The sequence below is a fragment of the Lonchura striata genome, chromosome 18 (assembly GCF_046129695.1).
Source record: "Lonchura striata isolate bLonStr1 chromosome 18, bLonStr1.mat, whole genome shotgun sequence".
Lineage (NCBI taxonomy): Eukaryota > Metazoa > Chordata > Aves > Passeriformes > Estrildidae > Lonchura > Lonchura striata.
This window is the reverse complement of record NC_134620.1, coordinates 9,753,244-9,771,903: the sequence shown is the minus strand read 5'-3', so window position 1 is coordinate 9,771,903 and position 18,660 is coordinate 9,753,244. Positions and strand designations below refer to the sequence as shown.

Here is an 18,660-nt window from a genome sequence, read left to right as displayed (position 1 = left end):
TAATAAAATAAAAACAAAAACTTAAGGGTCGCAGCTCCCCCCGTGTGCGGGTGGGAGCGCCTGGGTTTCCCCCCCGCGCTGGGAGGCGAATGGTGTCGCCGCGCGGGGCGGGGCGAGGGGCGGCCGTGAGGGGGCGCTGCGGGAGAGCGCGGCGGGCCCGGGCCGTGAGGGAGCGCCGGGCGGGATGTTACGGGGCTCTATGGGGGTAATACATGGCGTGCGGAGCGGGTCGGGCTGGGCGGGATGTCACAGGGCTGTATGGGGGTAATACATGGCGTGCGGAGCGGGTCGGGCCGGGCGGGATGTTACGGGGCTGTATGGGGGTAATACATGGCGTGCGGAGCGGGTCGGGCTGCGCGGGATGTCACAGGGCTGTATGGGGGTAATGCATGGTGTACGGAGCGGGTCGGGGGTAATACATGGCGTGCGGAGCGGGTCGGGCTGGGCGGGATGTCACAGGGCTGTATGGGGGTAATACATGGCGTGCGGAGCGGGTCGGGCTGCGCGGGATGTCACAGGGTGTACCGGGGTAGTACATGGTCAGGCTGTGCGGGATGTCACAGGGTGTACTGTGGTAGTACATGGTCAGGCCGTGCGGGATGTCACAGGGTGTACCGGGGTAGTACATGGTCAGGCCGTGCGGGATGTCACAGGGTGTACCGGGGTAGTACATGGTCAGGCCGTGCGGGATGTCACAGGGTGTACTGTGGTAGTACATGGTCAGGCCGTGCGGGATGTCACAGGGTGTACCGGGGTAGTACATGGTCAGGCTGTGCGGGATGTCACAGGGTGTACAGGGGTAGTACATGGTCAGGCTGTGCGGGATGTCACAGGGCAGTGCGGGACAGGGACAGGGCTCGCCCGTCGCTGGTTCGTGCCGGGCGGGGTCCGGAGCACGCAGCGGTGCGAGGGGCACTGCCGAGCCCCGTGTTAGCCCTGCTGCGAGGCAGCGCCGACACCCCGCGTACCGGGCTGCAATTCCCTTAGAGCAGGGACATCCCACCCCGCTGCTCTGGGAAACAGCAGGTCTGGAGCTGGCGGGATGACACCAGGCAAGTGACACCCTCCTGTCACAGCTTCTGTCATCTCCGTGCGTGTGACAGCGCCGGCCTCTCTCTGTGACTGCAGCCCGTGAGCCCCTGGGCTGGGGAAAGCTGAAAGCTTGGCCATCCTGCATCTTCTTCCAAGTATGAACATAGCCAGTCCAGACTCAGAATGAGCTGCCAGAACCCTCCAGGTCTGGCTGCTAGAGATAGAGCAACTGGATAAATCTACTGGATCCATAAAGAATTCAAGTGGTTAATTTGGGTTAAAAGGTCGGTAACCATTGAGACAACCTTTACTGTTGTGCAGGAAGCAATTCTGCACAACCGTTTTGTAGCAAAATAAAGTGAATGTAAAATTTAAATCAAGATATAAAAGTGGTTAGAGCTTTGGAAGTGGTAGCCCAATGCACCATTTTCTTGATAAAGAGGTACTTTATTAGGTTAATTTTATTTCAGTTCCAAAATAGTGCTTCACAGAGACTCATAATTAGTTCTGACAGCAATTTTAAAAAAAAGTAATGAACTTTAAAATAATGCTGTTACATCTAGTACTTATATTAATGACTTAAGACAAAGTGTAAGTTTTAAGGTTTATAATTAACGGTAACTGCTTTAATGAGCTTTTCTGTAATTGTAACATTATATCTAATACCAATTGTTGCGCATTTAAAAAACCCTCTGGAGAAAATCTTAGAGATCCTAGTAAGTGTTGCACATCTCATTTTCCATGCATTGGGTTTAAATTTGTACCCTCTGAGCCCAATTTGTTGCTTTCCTTAATTAATGTTGTTGCATGAAATTTTTCCCTTTTGGTCATTTGATACCCTGATAGAGATTGGTTGTGTAGTTGTCAGCTCTCTGCAGGGTGTTGTTAGCAAAGATCTTGTCAGCTTGAAGAGTGGATAAGCATCCTAGACTGACTTGTTGATTGAGTCACACCTCAGAGCTTCCAGGCAGGCAGGTCTGTTGGGGTGCGGTGGGGAAGCTGATTTCACCAGCTGTGTAACAGGCTGTATTGCCACTTTCTTTGGTTCTCTTTGTCATTTCACTATTTTCTTTACTGAAACTGCAATTTTTGACAGTCTCTCTGCAGGTGGAATGCCTCCTGTCCCTCAATTGGCTCAGCAGATCAGCCAGGAGGAAAAACAACAGCAAAATGGACCAAATTTGTCAAGTTTGCTTAATTCCTTACCTGCTGCACACAGCAGGAACCCAGCAGGTACAACCAGCAGGATGGGATAAGAACCAAGTGCTTGTGGTCCCAGCTCCAGTTCCCTTACAACAACAGGTATATTTGTATATTGTACAACATTTAAAAAATACAACATTTGTATATTTTCTCCTATGGGGAGTGTTGACCTTTGTGTTTTGTGTGGGCACTTTGTGGATGGCAGAATTTATCACTCCAGCCTGGGGAGAAAGGAACAAATGATTCCAGTATTTTTTGCAGGTGACTTTGCCAAACCTGATAATTTGCTTCAGACAGCTGTGGTATAGCTCAGCTGGGTATGAATCTTTGAAAAAAGATTTTGTATTCCTTTAAATTTAGAATACTCTGTGGATAACTGTACCTCTCGCTTGGTTTTAATTAGTGCTGCAGATATACATGATTTTTCTTGAAGAAAGGAAAGGAGTGAGAAGGAGTCAGACACATTCTCTAGGGAAGTAGCATTTGTTCTGTAATGAAGCCCTAGAAGGAGATTTAATTAAACAGAATCCATCATTTAAAAATTTCATGCACCATTTTAAAATAAGGGGGGAGGGGGATGACCATGAAAATTTGTGCTGTTTCTGCTGATTTGCCAGTAGTTGCAGGATACTTACATGTGTTAATAAAAATGCATGAAACTAAATGTGTTTTTATATGAATTTTTTAGGGAATTTTGTCCATCTGCCATCTGGCAGAGTATTTAAATTCTGTGAAATTTCTCACTGAATCAGTCAGCACTTCTAATGAGATCTAGGGGTACTGTATTTTAGGAGGAAAAACAAAAGTTCTCAAGACTGAGTAGCTCTGCATCCCAAGATTCTCTACTCATTTCTGGTATTACTGCTGTCTCACGAAGTCCTTCAGAAACTTTACAAAAGCTGCACAAAATGCATTAGTCATTATCTTTTACTAAAGTGCAACTTCAAAATCCATGGAATGTTTCCAAGGACTGAATAATTGTTTCTATTGATTATCCATGTAACATTTTAACATTTTTCAGTGTCTGTCTTGGTTTTGTGTTGTGCAGTAGGAAACATAACTTTAATTGTGTTTAATTGAAGGAAAATGAAATTCTGCAGCAAACAGCATCATCGAGGAAAGAAAGTTTATGATCTCTGAAACCTCTGCCGAAACTCCATGAGGCTCCACAGTATAAATCACACCATGATTATCTTCTGGAAGAAATGCAGTGGATGGCAACAGATTTTTTTTCCAAGAAAGAAAATGAAAGATGATAGCTGTTGAAAGAGTAATGTGAATTTGATCTTTTCAACCAGAAAATAATAGGCAGCATTTTCATGGTTAGGATGTGATCATTGAGGATCTGTGAGTTTGGGGTTGCCTCTTCACTGTTTGTAAACTTTAAACAGTACTAAAGGGATTGTAATTATTTTTCTTTCTTTAGGAATGTGTTTTTTAGATAAAATCAAGTAAAAACTTAAAATAACTTTATGGTTTTATTTTAGGGTTAATGTGTCAAGGTGGGAATAGATGAGTCTGGAATGCCAGTTCTACAAAGACAAATTATTTAATTGTGAGCAATGAATTAACTGCAGAGCTTGTCATTTGAGGGTGCTGCCCTGTCTGTGACTCCTGGTAACATGAGCATAATGCTCTATTTCCATGCTGTGGGCTCTTGGAACCTTTTAAAGTAACAGCAGCTGCTCTCTGCAGTGTCACATGACACGTGGCTCTTCCAGTTCCTCTTTAATTCTGCCATCAGCTGGGAGCTTTTTCATCATTCTCAGACACTGTGCTATTATTGCGATTTTTATTTTAACTGCAGTGGAATAGTAGTAAAATATTTCTTTACTTTGTGTGGGTTTTTTTTTTTCTTTTGCTATTACTTAAGGACACAGACTGGTCTCTCTCTGATGTGATTGGGATGGAAAACCAAATTACTTGCTACAAAGCACAAATGCTGCCAAAACTGAAGGTAATTGAAAAGCTTATTGAAGAGTTCTCCTACTCCCCTTCATCACCCAGACTTGAGCCAGAGAAGGTCAAACCAAACAGGTATGTACTGTTCAGGTGATTGATTTTTTTTTTAATTGATTTTTTTTTAATAGCATATGAAAAGGAGTAATATTTGTGAGGGTTGAGAGAGTTCATTCATAATTATTTGTTAATTTTTTTTAATCTTTTGTTTTCAAACTGATCACTGCTAAAGACTTTATGCCTTTAAAATCTTCTCCCTCAGTCTTCTGAGGGAAAGCAGAGTGCTTCTTACTGCTTAATAGTTCTTTTCATTTATGAAAGCTCAGTTTCGATCTTTCTGGCCATGCTCAAGAGTTGAAGTCACTTGTGGTTTTGATCAAACACTGAAAATTGCTTCTGGAGTAGTTTCCTAAGCAGAATAATTAAATCTTCTCCTTCGAGTTAATATTAGGATGTACTTGCAAAGCACTAAAGATTTTTTTTGCGGGGGATGGGGAAGAGGGGGAGGGAAGGACAGAGGGAGAAAAAAATGCTCAGTTAAATTTTGAGCTTATTTGATTTTTGTTCCTGAGTCTTCCCTCGGAGGAGAAGTTAGGAGGGTTCAGTTTTGAGTCTTGGAGCAAATATAATTCTGCTGTAGAGCAATGTAGAGTTAAATCTTACAGTAAGTTAGCCTGATATGAGAAGAGTAGGGTCAGTGAAGCCCAAGACAGCTTGTGTGACATGTGGCTGTGACAGGTGACAAGGAGAATGTCCTGCACTAGTGTTCTTAGCCTGTTCTGCCAGAAGAGAGCATTGGCAGCTACTGAAGTTAAAGACTTGGAAATGATAGCTGAAGTATATATGTAAAACAGAAAAAGAACTCATTCTTTTTCTGTTTAGACACCTTTGGTTTCCTGGAAATAGCATACACAAAACAGTTACTGTGAAATCTGATTTTAAAACTGCAGTGTTTTTGAAACCATACCCATAGGAAAGCTTTGCTCCATTAAGAAGTTTGACCCTTATTAGCATCTTTTGGGGAGTTCTCTTGCTGTTTCCAGACTCCAAAGATGACTAGGGGATATGGGAGTTCTGTTATGCCCCTTCCATGTGATCCTTCAGAGATAACTGGAGCATCAGAGCATTTGGTGTACTTGAATTTTACAGTATAGTGTGTTGAGAGAAGCAGAAGCTCTCCTGCCATATGCTCTTCAGCTGGGTACCTCTTTCTGCTCAGATTACTGACTAAAAATAATATTTTTGCCAGTAGGCATAGAGTAGGAAAGCAGATTTATTTTTCATTGCAGTACCAAAGCTAACATTTGTCCTTGGTGTCACAAGTGTCAGCTTTTCTCCTGCTCTCTTCTCCATTCACAGAACTCTTGCCTGAGCTAAATTATCCTTATTTTCAACTTTGTTTTTTGCATGATCTTTATCTGGTCACAACAGATTCAGAAAAAAATTTTGAATTTAAAGGATATTCCAGGAGAAAGGGAGAACTGAAGGAACACCTGGACAAAATATACTTCTTGAATGAGTGTCATTGTTGCAGAACCCCTGTGTATGGCAGAGACCTGTTGGAAACTTGCTCTTGGATCAATGAAAGAAAAATCTCTCAGCATTGTTCTGCCAGGATTAACAAGTGGTGCTGGGCTGGCTTTGCAAATTGCCTCCCATACTCCAGCACTTCAGAGGCTCTGAGGATCCATTGCAGGAACTCATTCTGACACTGAATCAGCAGCAGATTGCCCTGAAGGATGTTATTGCCAGGTAATTGAGACAAATTCGTGCGCAGCCTTTGCACAAATTTGGTGGGTGTGTGCTACCCTCCAAAACAGGGTATTTATGTGAAAAACTGTAAAATGCTAAATGATAAATTGGCTGCCTTGTTTTATCCTTTTTGCAGGCTACATTCCTCTATGCTGAACCTATTTGCATCTCAGATGTATACTTTTGGATCATTCTAGGATCTGAAACTCTCAATAGTTCCATGACAACTGTTATTAGTTATATAACAATTCTACTTGACTTTGACATATCTTGTATTTGTTGTGCTAAGTTAATGCTGACAAAAAAAAGAGTAGGAGTTGTAGTAAGCTTCTCTTGGTAACTTTATGGATAGTGGTAATTTCCTCTTCAGTTTTTTTTTTTCACTTACTTGATGTCAACTTAAAACTACATGTCCTGATTTACTTTCTATTACCTTTAGCCAGGTGCTTTGTGCTTCTTTGCAACATTACTGGTTTTGAGTGTTTAATAGCCCGAGCAGTTAAAAATCAGTATAAAAAAGTTTTGATTTGTTTTATAGAGACCTGTGTGTGTTCCCAGCTGTAGCAGTTGCTCCTCCATGTTTGTATGGAGCAAATCCTTCTTAGGCTTGGAGCCATGGAATGAAACTCCTGCAGTTCAGTCTCGAGGAACAGAGATGGTGCAGCGTGATTCAGGTATTAAACACCCACCACTGGTTACACCTGTGTGCAAGGGTTGTGTCCAGTTGTGAATGTGACCTGCAGAACCCTCAGGTTCTCATTCACAACCAGGCAAGCTCTGGCTGTCCTGCTTTGGCAGCTGAAAGCAGAAGGGACAGCAGGTGCTGATTTTGACACAGATGATTGCAATGCTCAACATCCTGGAGCTTTTCCTGAATTTCCATTTCCTCATGTGTGTGAGAGTTTGTGAGAGTGGTGCTCACAGCTGGCATTAGCTGGTAAGAGGATCTCTTCCTCAAGCTCATAGTGAGTAGGTGCTCATGGTGGGAAGGCAAATGCTAAAGGAAAGTCTTAAGACAATGAGATTCATTTGCATAATTTCCTTACTAATTGAACCAAATTATGTATGTAGCTGTAGCTCAAATATGTAATTATGTATGAAATATGTCAGTCATATTACTATTTGATGAGGCATCTAGGGTGTTTCCAAGGAGTATGCCACTAGTTATCATATGTTTACGAGCAATTTGTGCTTCAAATGCAGATTTTTTTTTTCACAATAGCCATTTGATTAATTTGCCTTTGCTTTCATTATTTGTAGCTGTTTACATTGTTAGTACTTTAAGTGTAGTTTGTGTTTTTATGTTGGCAGTTCCTCAGCCTTACTCCAGGGGCTTTTATTTTTCGTAAAGTGCCCTGGCATTGCCTGAGGATAAATTGAAAATATGCTCCTTTCCCTCCCCAGCAAGATTCTCTATATCCTCTGGGGCCTACAACTTGAGCAAACATTAACAATATATTGAAGTTTTTCTTATTTTTTATTCCAAATTGCATCATTATGCTTTCTGTAAGATGCAGTATAAAACATTAAATAATACTTTACCTTAAAGCAACACAAGGCAGCAGAACAGAAGGGATTTGATTTAGTCAATGGACAAGAAAAATAATGAAGCATGTACAGGAATAACAACTCAGGTGTGCTTAGTCATAGGACATGATGTGATTACTTGTAATAGATCTTTAGATTTTATATGGCTGCACCATAAATTAATAGCTTTAAGGGTAGACAGATTAATTATGAACTGTGTAGATCTGTAATATGGGCAGTCAAATAACTTGAAGTGTTTGCACACTTAATGTAGGTTGGGGAAGTAATAAGAAAGCAATTTTTCCAGTCTTCTCACTCTGTTAAAAAAAGTTTTTTTAGAGATTTATCCTATATTAATGTGAATTTATAGTTAAGTTGCTTGTTTCCCCATTTTAGGAATTCATAAAAAGCTTCAACCAACACAAGTGATCCTTCAGTGCTATCCTGTGTTCCCACACTCCCTCCACAGGTGTCAGTCACACAGATGTGATTCCTCTTGTCTTCTCTGACACTGATTTAGATCTGTTGATGGACACAAAGATGGAGTCGTGTGACAAAAGTGCAAGAGGCAGAGATACCCACACATACAGGTGAATTTCATGCTAAGAAAGCAGTGGTTTAAAAGCAAAAGTAGAGAGAAGATGATTTGGGGAGAAACTAGGATTTTTGGTTGAGGTCACCCTTCTAGTTTAAGTAACTTGGGCTTTTAAGATGCCTTCAAAGATGATATCATAACCTTTCCCTTCAAACTAGGGGGAAAATGAAAATCACATCCTTCCCACACTGCTGCCTCTGCTCCTGTCTTTCTCTCCCACTTTCATCTAACAAACCATCTGGAATTCTGTGTTGGGACAGCCAAAATAAATGTGGGTGTTTTCAGCCCTTGATAAACAAGAAATGTCATTCTTGATCATCATTGAATTTCAGATCCACCAGTGAGGAGATGCTGTGTGTGTAGGTCTAAGGTGTATTTGAAAACTTCTCTCAAGTGACTGTTTCTTGTCTTGGAAGGATGTGCTGAGACCACAAGGAATGTAATGGGTTTCTTTGTTTTACAGGCTTTTAAGTGGTAATTCTATTGTTGAAAAAGAGTATTAAACATGATTCAAGAACTGGCTGCTCAGGGAGGGGATTGTTCAACAGACTTTTTATCCCAGGTACTGTAACATTAAGAATGTGAGCAGAATTTAATGATACATAAAAAAATAAGTGTTTTACTAGATATGAGACAGAATTTTGAAAAGGTAATGGTTTATTTATTTTTAGGCTTGTTTGGGAACCACTGATGTGTGTTCACAGCTAAATTCAGTAGAAATCCTGAACTGTCAGCTCATATAGAAAATCAGAAGGTAACAATATCTAATAAATATTGGTAATATTGAGAAGTTGTAATAAAGATCTGTGTGTTCCAATTATAATGCTACCCTTTTATTGACATTGCAAAATCTGCAGCAAAAGGTGTCACACACATCTGTAATTCTGACTTTTCTCAACTTGATTTTAGGATGATTAAAAAAATTTTGCATTGTTTTCTTAAAGGTCTTGGATCATATCAGTGATGTGTTTAACTCTAGTAACATGTTAATCACTCTCCAAAGCAACGCCAAAATGGTTACATGTAAACCATTGCAGGTCAGAGGGAAAGGAGAGTTCAAGCTGAAACTTGCTTTACATTGTGAGGACTTGGCGACTTCTGGGGTCCTTTTTGGTTTTTTTGGTTTTTTTTCCTTTTAATTTCTCATTGCTGTTAGAGTACTACATGAGTGTTTACTAAGCAGAAACATAACTAAATTTTAGAATTTTGAATAGCTTGGTATACAAACAAATGTTAGTAAATACCTTCTCCTAACAGTATGAATAATACTGTTATTATATATAATATATATATTAATTAATATATTATATATATATATATTAATATATATTAATATTTATTACATTTCCACACACTTAGGAGTATGAAATTTCCTCGATCTTATGACAACACAACCTTGGATGTATCATTTTGCACTAACCAGTATGTTAAAAATAAGGGAGGGGAGATGTTTATTTTAACTTTTAAGTGGTAGGATATGAATTATCTTCAGTCAAGACTATTGGTAACTATTAATTTTGAGACAGGGGGACTTTTGATTACGTATTTTTGGTACTTAAGCCTTCACTTCGTATTTATTTCAGAATGCAGGTAGTCATCCTTTCTCTTAGACAAGACTTGATAAAAAACAGAATTTTGAATCAAATCAAATCGATTTCAGTCAGAATTCAAATTGATGACAATGACAATTAGAAAAAGAAGTTCCTCAAATAGATTTCTGTAAGTTTACTTCCACTGTCAATAATTTTTCTCAGATTTAACAGTAAATCACTGGTGATCTGGTGAATTTCTTTTCTCTTAAGCACGAATGTATTTCATGGGGACCTTTTTCTTATCAAAGGCTGACCTTTACTTAAGGTAAAGTGTCCAAGAATCAAATCTGTGCTCGTGCTGATGTAAAGAAACGCCTGAAGTGCTTCAGTACGGCTCCATCTGATGTACCACAAGTCCTTCCTCGTGTCCGGGTGCCCCCTCCTGAGCATCGGTGTGCGCCCGCTGTGTCCCGTCCTGTAACCTGGCAGCACCGAGCAGCGCCGGCCGTGCCCCGAGCCCCAGCAGGCCCTGACAGACAGGGCTGGGTCCCCTCTCAGCCCTCTGCCCGAGGCTGAGCAGCGCCGGCTCCCTCAGCGCTGCCCCGCTGGGGCTGCTCCAGCCCCTCCATCACCTCCGTTAGCCCGGCTGGCCCCGCTGCGGGCGCTCCCAGTCCCTGCAAGTGTGGATTTCCACACCGTCTGTCGGGGAGAAGCGACAGCCCAGCTCGGTGCGCGGTCCCTTTGCTCGCTCCTTCCCCTGCCCTGCCTCCGCCACAATAAATACAATTTCTCTGCGCTGTCGCCGAGCCCGTTCCTATCGCGACAGGCCCCGCGGAGCGCGCAGGCGCGGCGCAGGCGCGGCCCGCGGGCGGCGGCGCAGGCGCGGCGGGACGCGGTTTGTCTCCTGCCGGCGCTGGTAGCGGCGCCCCCGCCCTCGCTTCCTGCCCGCAGCGAATGGAGCCCGCGGTAAGTGCGGCCCGCGGGGCCCGCCCGGGCCCGGCTGCGCGACCGAGCGGCCCCGCCAGCCCCGCCGCTGCACCGCGGGGGGACGGGCCCGCCCGGCGCGGCGCGGGGACGCGGGGCCGGGCCGGGAGCCCCGGGCGGGGGCAGTCCCCGCGGAGCGGCGGCGGCGCCGCGCTTCGGCCCCGGCCCGGGGACCCGCCGCGCTGCTCGTACACAAAAGGCGATCCCTGCATCGGGACCTCCCTTAGCGGCCTGTAATTAATTAAGTGTTTTCACTGGGGCCGTAAGTGTTAGTGAGGTGCGGGTAATTAAAATAACAAGACCTTGATGCATGTGGTATCGTTTGAATCTTAACTATTTGTTATCGGCGCTGTGAAAGAACCGCGATACCTCGAAGAACTGCAGTATTGTTTAATCTTTTGGAAAAGGGGCCTGTAAGGAGTGCAGTTTTTTCTCCTTCCCGCTCTACTGCGGGAGCTCGATCAGATCTGAGCTCCGGGGAGTGGGAGAGCCGCGACCCGCCGGGATGAGCCCCGGGGCGGAGAGCCGCGACCCGCCGGGATGAGCCCGGCACGGAGAGCTCAGACCCACGGGGATGAGCCCGGCACGGAGAGCTCAGACCCGCGGGGATGAGCCCGGCACGGAGAGCCGCGACCCGCCGGGATGAGCCCCGGCGCGGAGAGCTCAGACCCGCCGGGATGAGCCCCGGTGCGGAGAGCTCAGACCCGCCGGGATGAGCCCGGCACGGAGAGCTCAGACCCGCCGGGATGAGCCCGGCACGGAGAGCTCAGACCCGCCGGGATGAGCCCGGCGCGGAGAGCCCAGACCCGCCGGGATGAGCCCCGGCACGGAGAGCTCAGACCCGCCGGGATGAGCCCGGCACGGAGAGCTCAGACCCGCCGGGATGAGCCCGGTGCGGGGAGCCCAGACCCGCGGGGATGAGCTCCGGGCGGGAGAGGCGAAGCCCGCCCGCAGGAGCCGCTGTGCCGGCTGCACTCCCCGGTACTCCCGGCACGGGAGGTCCCGGGTCTCGGCCCCCTGTCGCTGCTGGCACGTGTGTGACAGCGCTGCTTTGCTCCACCTTCCCGGACAGCCGCCTGTTTCCCGGGGCATGGAAGGGACTCTCCATCCCCAGGGCTTGGGCAGATGGCTGCAGGCGGCGCAGGGCTGTGATTGCTCCCTGCCTGGGCGGCAGAGGAACGGGAGAGCCGGCAGCGCCCGCTGCATCCCGGCTTTTCCCAGCGGTGCTGCCGGGCCGGTGTGCTGCTGCCTGGTACTGCCTGCGACCAACTCCGAGTTAGGAACACACAGGAGCGGCAGCATGTTTATGTATGGCCTGAAATGCTAAAAGTGAAAGTGTTGCTTTCAAAAGAGGCGAGAGATTTTGAAAGGAAAAAAAAAAACCATCAGGTTTCATTTTCTCTTGCTGCTATTTCTGTGTGAGTCCCAGCCCTGAGTCTACCTGTCAGTGCATGTCATTGGAATTTTTGTTTGTCTGTGACTGAAATACAAAACCAGAACGTTTTGGGATTTCTGGGTAGCTTGACTCAATAAACAGCATTTTAAATGAAATGCAGATTTGGTTAATTTTTGTCTCTTTGTGTTCTGAAGGACAAGAAGGCAAAGTTAAGCATCAAGTACAGTGGTTTTTCATACATTTAGATGACTTGGCCTTCAGTAGCTAGAACAATGAAGTTGAATAGTCTGTCTATTTTCTTGTTTTTAGTTGCTGTTGAAACAGTGTTTCAGATATGTTTCAGCAATTACAATAACTTTGCATTAAGAGTTAAAAGCACTGAAACATTGATAATAATGAACACGAAAAAAGAGTAGATGCCTTGATGCTGGAGACCGTTATTTCTTAAAGTTCCATAGCAAGGGAAAAAGTCCTGTTCATTCTTTTTATTATTTGAAGCCATTCTACCTAGCTAAGGGGAACACAAGACTATTCAATAGCAGTATTAGCTAGAGAAATTTATGAGGGATTTGAGTGAGATTTTTGTTGTGCTGAGGGTTTTGGATAATTTGAAACATTTTAAGTAACTGCAAAACCAGGATAACAGAGTTCTTACTATAAGGCAATCTTTCTAAGTGTAACTAAATAGTTTCAGTTGCAGAAGAGTTTTTACATTCTCTGAATGTCTGTTTTTCTGTATTTTTTTAGATTACACTGTAAAACGTTAGATCAGTGAGAATGCACCATGGCAATGGTCCTCAGAATGCCCAGCGCCAGCTGCAGAGATCCAGGTCCTTCACAGGCAGTGAGGGAGAAGAACAACAGGCAAATTTACCCCAGTCCCCCGCAGCCTCTTTCGCGCCTTCCGCGAGTCCCTCAGCGCCGCAGTCGCCCAGTTACCAGATCCAGCAGTTCATCATGAGCCGGAGCCCGGTGGCCGGGCAGAACGTGAACATCACCCTGCAGAACGTGGGCCCGGTGGCCTCGGGCAACCAGCAGATCACGCTCACCCCGCTGCCACTTCCAAACCCGACGTCCCCAAGCTTTCAGTTCAGCCCCCAGCAGAGGCGCTTTGAGCATGGATCCCCCTCGTACATCCAGGTCACCTCTCCGCTGCCCCAGCAAGTGCAGTCCCAGAGCCCCACCCAACCCAACCCGGTGCCGGTGCAGGCGCTGCCCAGCGTCCGGGCGGGCACCCCCGGGCCTGGCCTGGGCATGTGCAGCCAGAGCCCCACCAGAGGCTTTGTGGATGCCAGCGTGCTCGTGAGGCAGATCAGCCTGAGTCCTTCCAACGGCGGACACTTCGTGTACCAGGAAGGCCCGGGGATCGCACAGATTGCTCAAGGAGCTGCTGCACAAGTGCAGCTTCCATCGTCCGGGCCGCCTGCCACGGTGAGGGAGCGCCGGCTCTCGCAGCCCCACTCGCAGTCTGGGGGCACCATCCACCACCTCGGCCCTCAGAGCCCCGTGGCCAGCGGGGCAAATATGCAATCTTTGACTAGCCCGGGCCACATCACAACGACCAGCTTGCCACCCCAAATCAGCAATATTATCCAGGGGCAGCTTATGCAGCAGCAACAGCAAGTGCTTCAAGGGCAGCAGCTGAGTAGACCCATTGGATTTGACAGGACTTCTGGTGGATTGATAGCAGGGGTTGGAGGACCGAGTGCGTTTGGAATGACATCACCTCCTCCTCCCACAAGTCCTTCACGGGCCACTGTGCCACAGGGGCTGTCGAGTCTTCCTCTCACTCCTACAGCTAACACAGCAGTGAAAAAACAGCCCAAAAAGTTGGAGGAGATTCCTCCTGCCAACCAAGAAACTGCTCAAATGAGAAAACTATGTTTGGATCATCACCACAAGCAGATGGAAATTCTTAAGGAAACTTTTAAGGAGTGTTTGATTGAACTGTTTTTCCTGCAACATCTTCAAGGGAATATGATGGACTTTTTAGCTTTTAAGAAGAAACATTGTGTTCCTCTGCAAGCATACCTGAGGCAAAATGACTTGGATTTGGAGGAGGAAGAAGAGGAAGAACAATCTGAGGTCATCAATGATGAGGTAAGAAACTTTGTTGGAATAAAATCATAGATGAAATTGTAGCACTGGGATTGTGAGGTATTAAAGAATGGGACAGGACATGAAAAATCATTTTTGCTTGGTGAAGTATGGCAGTTTTTCATAAAAGTTGGCCTGAAAGAATACAGTTCTGCTGGGTAGTGTCATTCGATGGTTGGTTTGAGTGTGCTGTTAGATTTTTGTGTTTAAAATAAAAGCATAGAGAGGGAGCTTTAACTGTCCTAGCTGCACACAAATAAAGATGGTAGAAGTATGGAAATGGTTTTAAACTCTCAGAATGGTTATGACTAGGAATCTTAGCTTGAATTTCACTTAACTAGACTTGGACAAACCAAAAGAGAATGAGCAAAAGCATTACAAGAGGTTAGCCTGACTCATGTGACTGTTAATCATATATGTCACTGAAGTTCAGTGTTGCTGCAGCCAACAGAAAATGTGAATTAATCTAGTTAGTGAGGGAGAACATGTGTAAGGGTCCACAGTCATATATTAATTACATTGTTTTGGGTGCCCTGGAGCTCTGTGTGTAAGCTGCTGTTTAAAGGATGAACAACCAGCACTTACAGACTGGACATTGACGAGTTCACTTTGTTACTTATGCAAAGGTTTAAGTTACTAACTTGAATTCACTGCTTATTGATGGCAAAGAACTTGAAAGAAGCTTGCCACTAACAGGTGCTGTGCAGCTTTTCCTGCACGTTTGTACCCACCTGTGGGTGCTGGAGCACTAGTCTGGTGCAAAGCTGGCCCAAAAGCCAGCATGGCAAGTGGTTGCAGCAGAGTAGATAGAACTGATGCCCCTGCACCACGAGGCACTCATAAATATCTTCTAAAGTTTATGAATTATGTAGCTGCCTGTTTGTAGAAGAACCAGTATTATGTAAAGAACCTTGTTTTGCTTTGAATGCCCTTTGTAAATGAGTTCCTTCACTGAAATTTGATGGCTCTTAGGCATGACTCATTAGCAATCATACCTTCAATTGGAATTTGTGGGAAATTTTAACAGAATAATGGCTGAAGTTTTAATTTTTTTAGTACTTTGTTGTATAAGCTTCTTAATTAGGGAAAATATATTTCTGCTTGTGACAGTTATTGACACTTTTATAGGAATCATTACTTTATATAGTAACATAAAAGCTAGCCTGTTTACTGTATTTTATTGACAATGGATATTCAGTATTTTTTTTTCACCTGGTTTGTGTTTTGTCAAATTGTTTAGGTGTTCTTGTTGGGTTGCGTGTTTGTCAGCTGAAATAACCAGGTATTTTTAACTACCATCTGCACACTTTGAGGGATTTTTAGGGGGTGTAAATGGTACAGGTTCCTTGAAGTCAGTGGTGTTGCTACACTTTAAATGAGTTGAGGCTCTACCCTGTGGTGGTTCGGGTTGAGAATTTGCTGTACTTCACTGCCTTCTCGTGGTGGATCCTCTTTTGTTTGTGGAAGCTTCTTGTCCCTGTAACCGCTGGAGAATTTTGCAAAGTGCAACAGCAAAAGTCTTTATGTGTTTTCAAGTGATGAATCCTTCTGAAAGATTAAGACATCTTTTGAGTATGTTCTTTCTTTGTATTTTGTTGTCGTCTTCTGTTTTATTTCCCCCTCCCCTCTTTATCACTTTCTGCTAAAGCAACACGCTTCATCCCTTGCCTGGAAGGTTGATTTCTTTGGGAATTCGAGGGGAGAGTGAATGGTGGCTGTGCTCATTGCTTAAATAAATGTTGAAGCTCTCTTGCGTTCAAACTGTCTGTCATGCTAATTTGTTGTCTGTTAGCAGCAGCAATCATTCAATTTAAAACACACTTTTGTGTTAACTGGATTTAAGAAAACATTTCCAGTGACGAGAAGTCACAATAAACAGTCAAGGCTGTGCTCTGTTCTGCTACTAAAAGTAAGACAGAACTCTAAAAATGGGCTGTGCTTGAAACAAGCTGTACTGGTGGTGGTTTGGTTATTATCCCCTCTTCAGTGAGGTGCCATCAGTACCAAAGGAGTGTGTTGAACAGTTAAAAAAAAGAGAAACCTCTAAAAAGAAAATGATTCTCCCTTCTTTTTTTTTTTTTCCCAAAATATTTCTCTCAGGTAAAGGTTGTGACAGGAAAGGATGGGCAGACTGGTACTCCTGTCGCTATAGCAACCCAGCTTCCTCCAAATGTTTCTGCTGCTTTTTCATCCCAGCAGCAACCATTTCAGGTACTTTTCAATGGTTCTAAAATGTAGTTTCATCCCAGATTTTTTTTCTTCATTCAGATTTGATATTTCTTAGATGAATTAGAATTTTCCCAAGAGCCCATCCCTTATCATCTAAACAAAACCAAAAAACTTCTGCAGTCTTCAAATGCATCAGTATAACTAAAGCCTTGAGGAAATTAAAGCTTTGTCTCCAGGTTGCTGGCTTATTGCATTAACTTTCAGCTTGAATGTTTTCACTTTGGTTTGTTTGTCTTTTGTATCCCTAATGCATTTGGTTCATTTGTGCATTCTGCGTAATGATGATATGGATTCTTTGTCTGTGGCATTGTAATTGTGGATTTCTTCTAAAATTCTTTTCTTTTTTTTTCTTCCCCTTATGTATTAAAGGTTTTGAGTGTGGCTACAGAAGGTTTTGGATTTGCCTTCCCTGAAATGTGTTAAACAACAGTACTAATCCTCTGATACAATTTGTTTTAAATAATTAACTGCTTTCCATTAGCTCTGCCATAAATGTTGGGAAGAAGAAACAGAAGTGGTTATTTTTATTATAAAAGTCCTTTTAAACAACTTTTTTCTTTTTTCATGAGGAATGCTGGAGAAAGCCAAGAAATAAATGTGATAAGCAGTTAAAATGTTTGTGGATCAGTGATGGTACAGCTTTTCAGTTTGGTGTGGTTTTGTGCAGCTGCCTTCAACTCTGTTACCCAGACATCACTACATACATACCCTGAGAAGTAATACACCCTAATTCCATCTGCAACTAAAATATTTACCTTTTAGCTCAATGATATTCTCAGCAGGTGTTGCAGGGTGAATTACTCTGCTGTACCACAGCAGCTGTACAGGCTGTGCTCCCTTTATCTAGGCTTTGGACATGGAAAGTGAAATGAAATACAAGATGTGTTGTGTTACTGTGTGTAACAGATGAGATGTTCCCTGTGATATTGTACAAAGGAGTTGTGCAGCAAAGGGGATTCACTGAGCTCTTCCTTAGGGCCAGTACTGACATGTCTTGGAAGTCTCCTTAGGTAGTCAGGCTCTGTTTAAGCTGTTTAAAATACTTAATATTGCATCAGGTTATTTATTGTAGTGATTAGGGTTACCACCAAGCTGTACCTGCAGCAGTGGTGATACTTTTGAAGGAATTGTACCATGCAGTTTCAGGGAAACTGGTTCATGCTAAAAATGCACAAAACTGTCTGTGTGGTACTGACCTTTTAGCACAAACTGCTAACGGAAAGTGGCATTTCTTTCCATCAGTCTTGCTCTTTGCAACTGTTTATGGAGAAATAATGTGTCCCAATCAGCATCACCATTCAAATCCCAGGGCAGAAGTGCAGTGCTCAGAGTGATTATTGTGTGCATGCTGCATAATAATGACCTCAGGACAACTACATTATTTTAATTAAAGTTAGGACAGTTTTAGTCTAATATTGGTATGTGACTGCAATTTATAAAGACATAATATGTCTGCTCTCTGAAGAGTCTGGCCTAAATTACATGGTGGTAATGCAGACAGCTGGGAGGCATATTCTTAAGAAAATGTCAGTCAGAAATCCTAAAGTAGAGATACAGCCTGAAACTGTGGTTATGCAGTCATCCAGAGGGAGAGAGTGCAGGTGAAATAAATGGCATATAATGTGGAGTTCGAAGAATATAATTTCTTAAACTGATGTCCCAGGAGCCTGTGATGCAAAAAGGACTAAACTGAATTTGTTAGTCAATTTAGTAGCATTTACATAGTCAATTCTTGTTGCTTATTTTGAAAATTCTGTGAATGCCCATGTCTATGACGCTCTGCCAGACACTGGCTGTTGGACCTGAAATATGCTGCATATCTATTTTGTGACAAGACAAATACTTGAAAACTTAATCCCTATTGAGTGTGAAATGGCAGTGAACTGTGAATATGAATCAGAGATACTTAAAACCAGAATTTACATCTTAAGGCTGTAGCTGTATCACTGGAGTGGGTGCAAATGCCCTCAGAGCAGCAAAGAGATTAAGTGCTATTAATTCATAGCTATTGATTGAGTCTGAGGGGCATGAGATCTATTCAGCTCAAAAAGGAGCATTTGAAACCCAGTCACTGTAGGTGATGTTGGCTGTGATTATCAATACCATGCAGTGAAGCACTGAAGATGTAGGATGTCACTGCTGTGATTTATTTCAGCATAGACTGGTGTTTACCTCTGTGGGTTTAATTTACATTGGTAAAATTTTGTTTAAAATTGGAGGAGAAAATACCTGTGAATAAAGTAAAAAATTTAAAATGGAAAATTACTGCCTTTTGCATTGTCATCAAAAAATTTCACAACATTTACAAATCCTTACTATACCTCAACATGTTTAAGGCTCTCACCATTAGAAAA

The 18,660-nt window shown here is 43.7% G+C and overlaps 1 protein-coding gene, 1 long non-coding RNA gene and 1 other non-coding gene across 18 annotated transcripts in view; all 3 read left to right on the top strand.

The window, feature by feature from the left end:
- The first annotated feature begins 103 nt into the window (after positions 1 to 103).
- LOC110478081 (uncharacterized) lies at positions 104 to 10,401 on the top strand. Of its 6 annotated transcripts, none has more exons than XR_002466700.2 (8): positions 104 to 205; positions 2,129 to 2,334; positions 3,318 to 4,272; positions 5,729 to 6,620; positions 7,870 to 8,063; positions 8,532 to 8,630; positions 8,740 to 8,822; positions 9,909 to 10,401. It is a non-coding gene; the product is annotated as an uncharacterized LOC110478081 (long non-coding RNA). The 6 variants fall into 6 exon arrangements; XR_004148956.2 differs by lacking the exon at positions 9,909 to 10,401 and having other exon boundaries at positions 3,318 to 3,505; positions 4,109 to 4,272; positions 8,740 to 8,885; XR_004148955.2 differs by lacking the exon at positions 9,909 to 10,401 and having other exon boundaries at positions 5,729 to 5,946; positions 6,485 to 6,620; positions 8,740 to 8,885.
- Positions 7,257 to 7,395, top strand: LOC116184204 (small nucleolar RNA SNORA49). Its single transcript, XR_004148960.1, has one exon. It is a non-coding gene; the product is annotated as a small nucleolar RNA SNORA49 (small nucleolar RNA).
- Positions 10,402 to 10,451: 50 nt separating the features above from the next.
- The window catches only part of EP400 (E1A binding protein p400), a 46,954-nt gene continuing 38,745 nt past the window's right edge, over positions 10,452 to 18,660 (top strand). For all 11 annotated transcript variants that reach the window (XM_077787198.1, XM_077787202.1, XM_077787200.1 and 8 more), the window contains exons 1-2: positions 10,452 to 10,566; positions 12,728 to 14,080. In XM_077787198.1, coding sequence (XP_077643324.1) covers positions 12,758 to 14,080 — 1,323 coding nt within the window. In that variant the 5' untranslated portion in view covers positions 10,452 to 10,566; positions 12,728 to 12,757. The remainder of the gene's footprint in view (positions 10,567 to 12,727; positions 14,081 to 18,660) is intronic.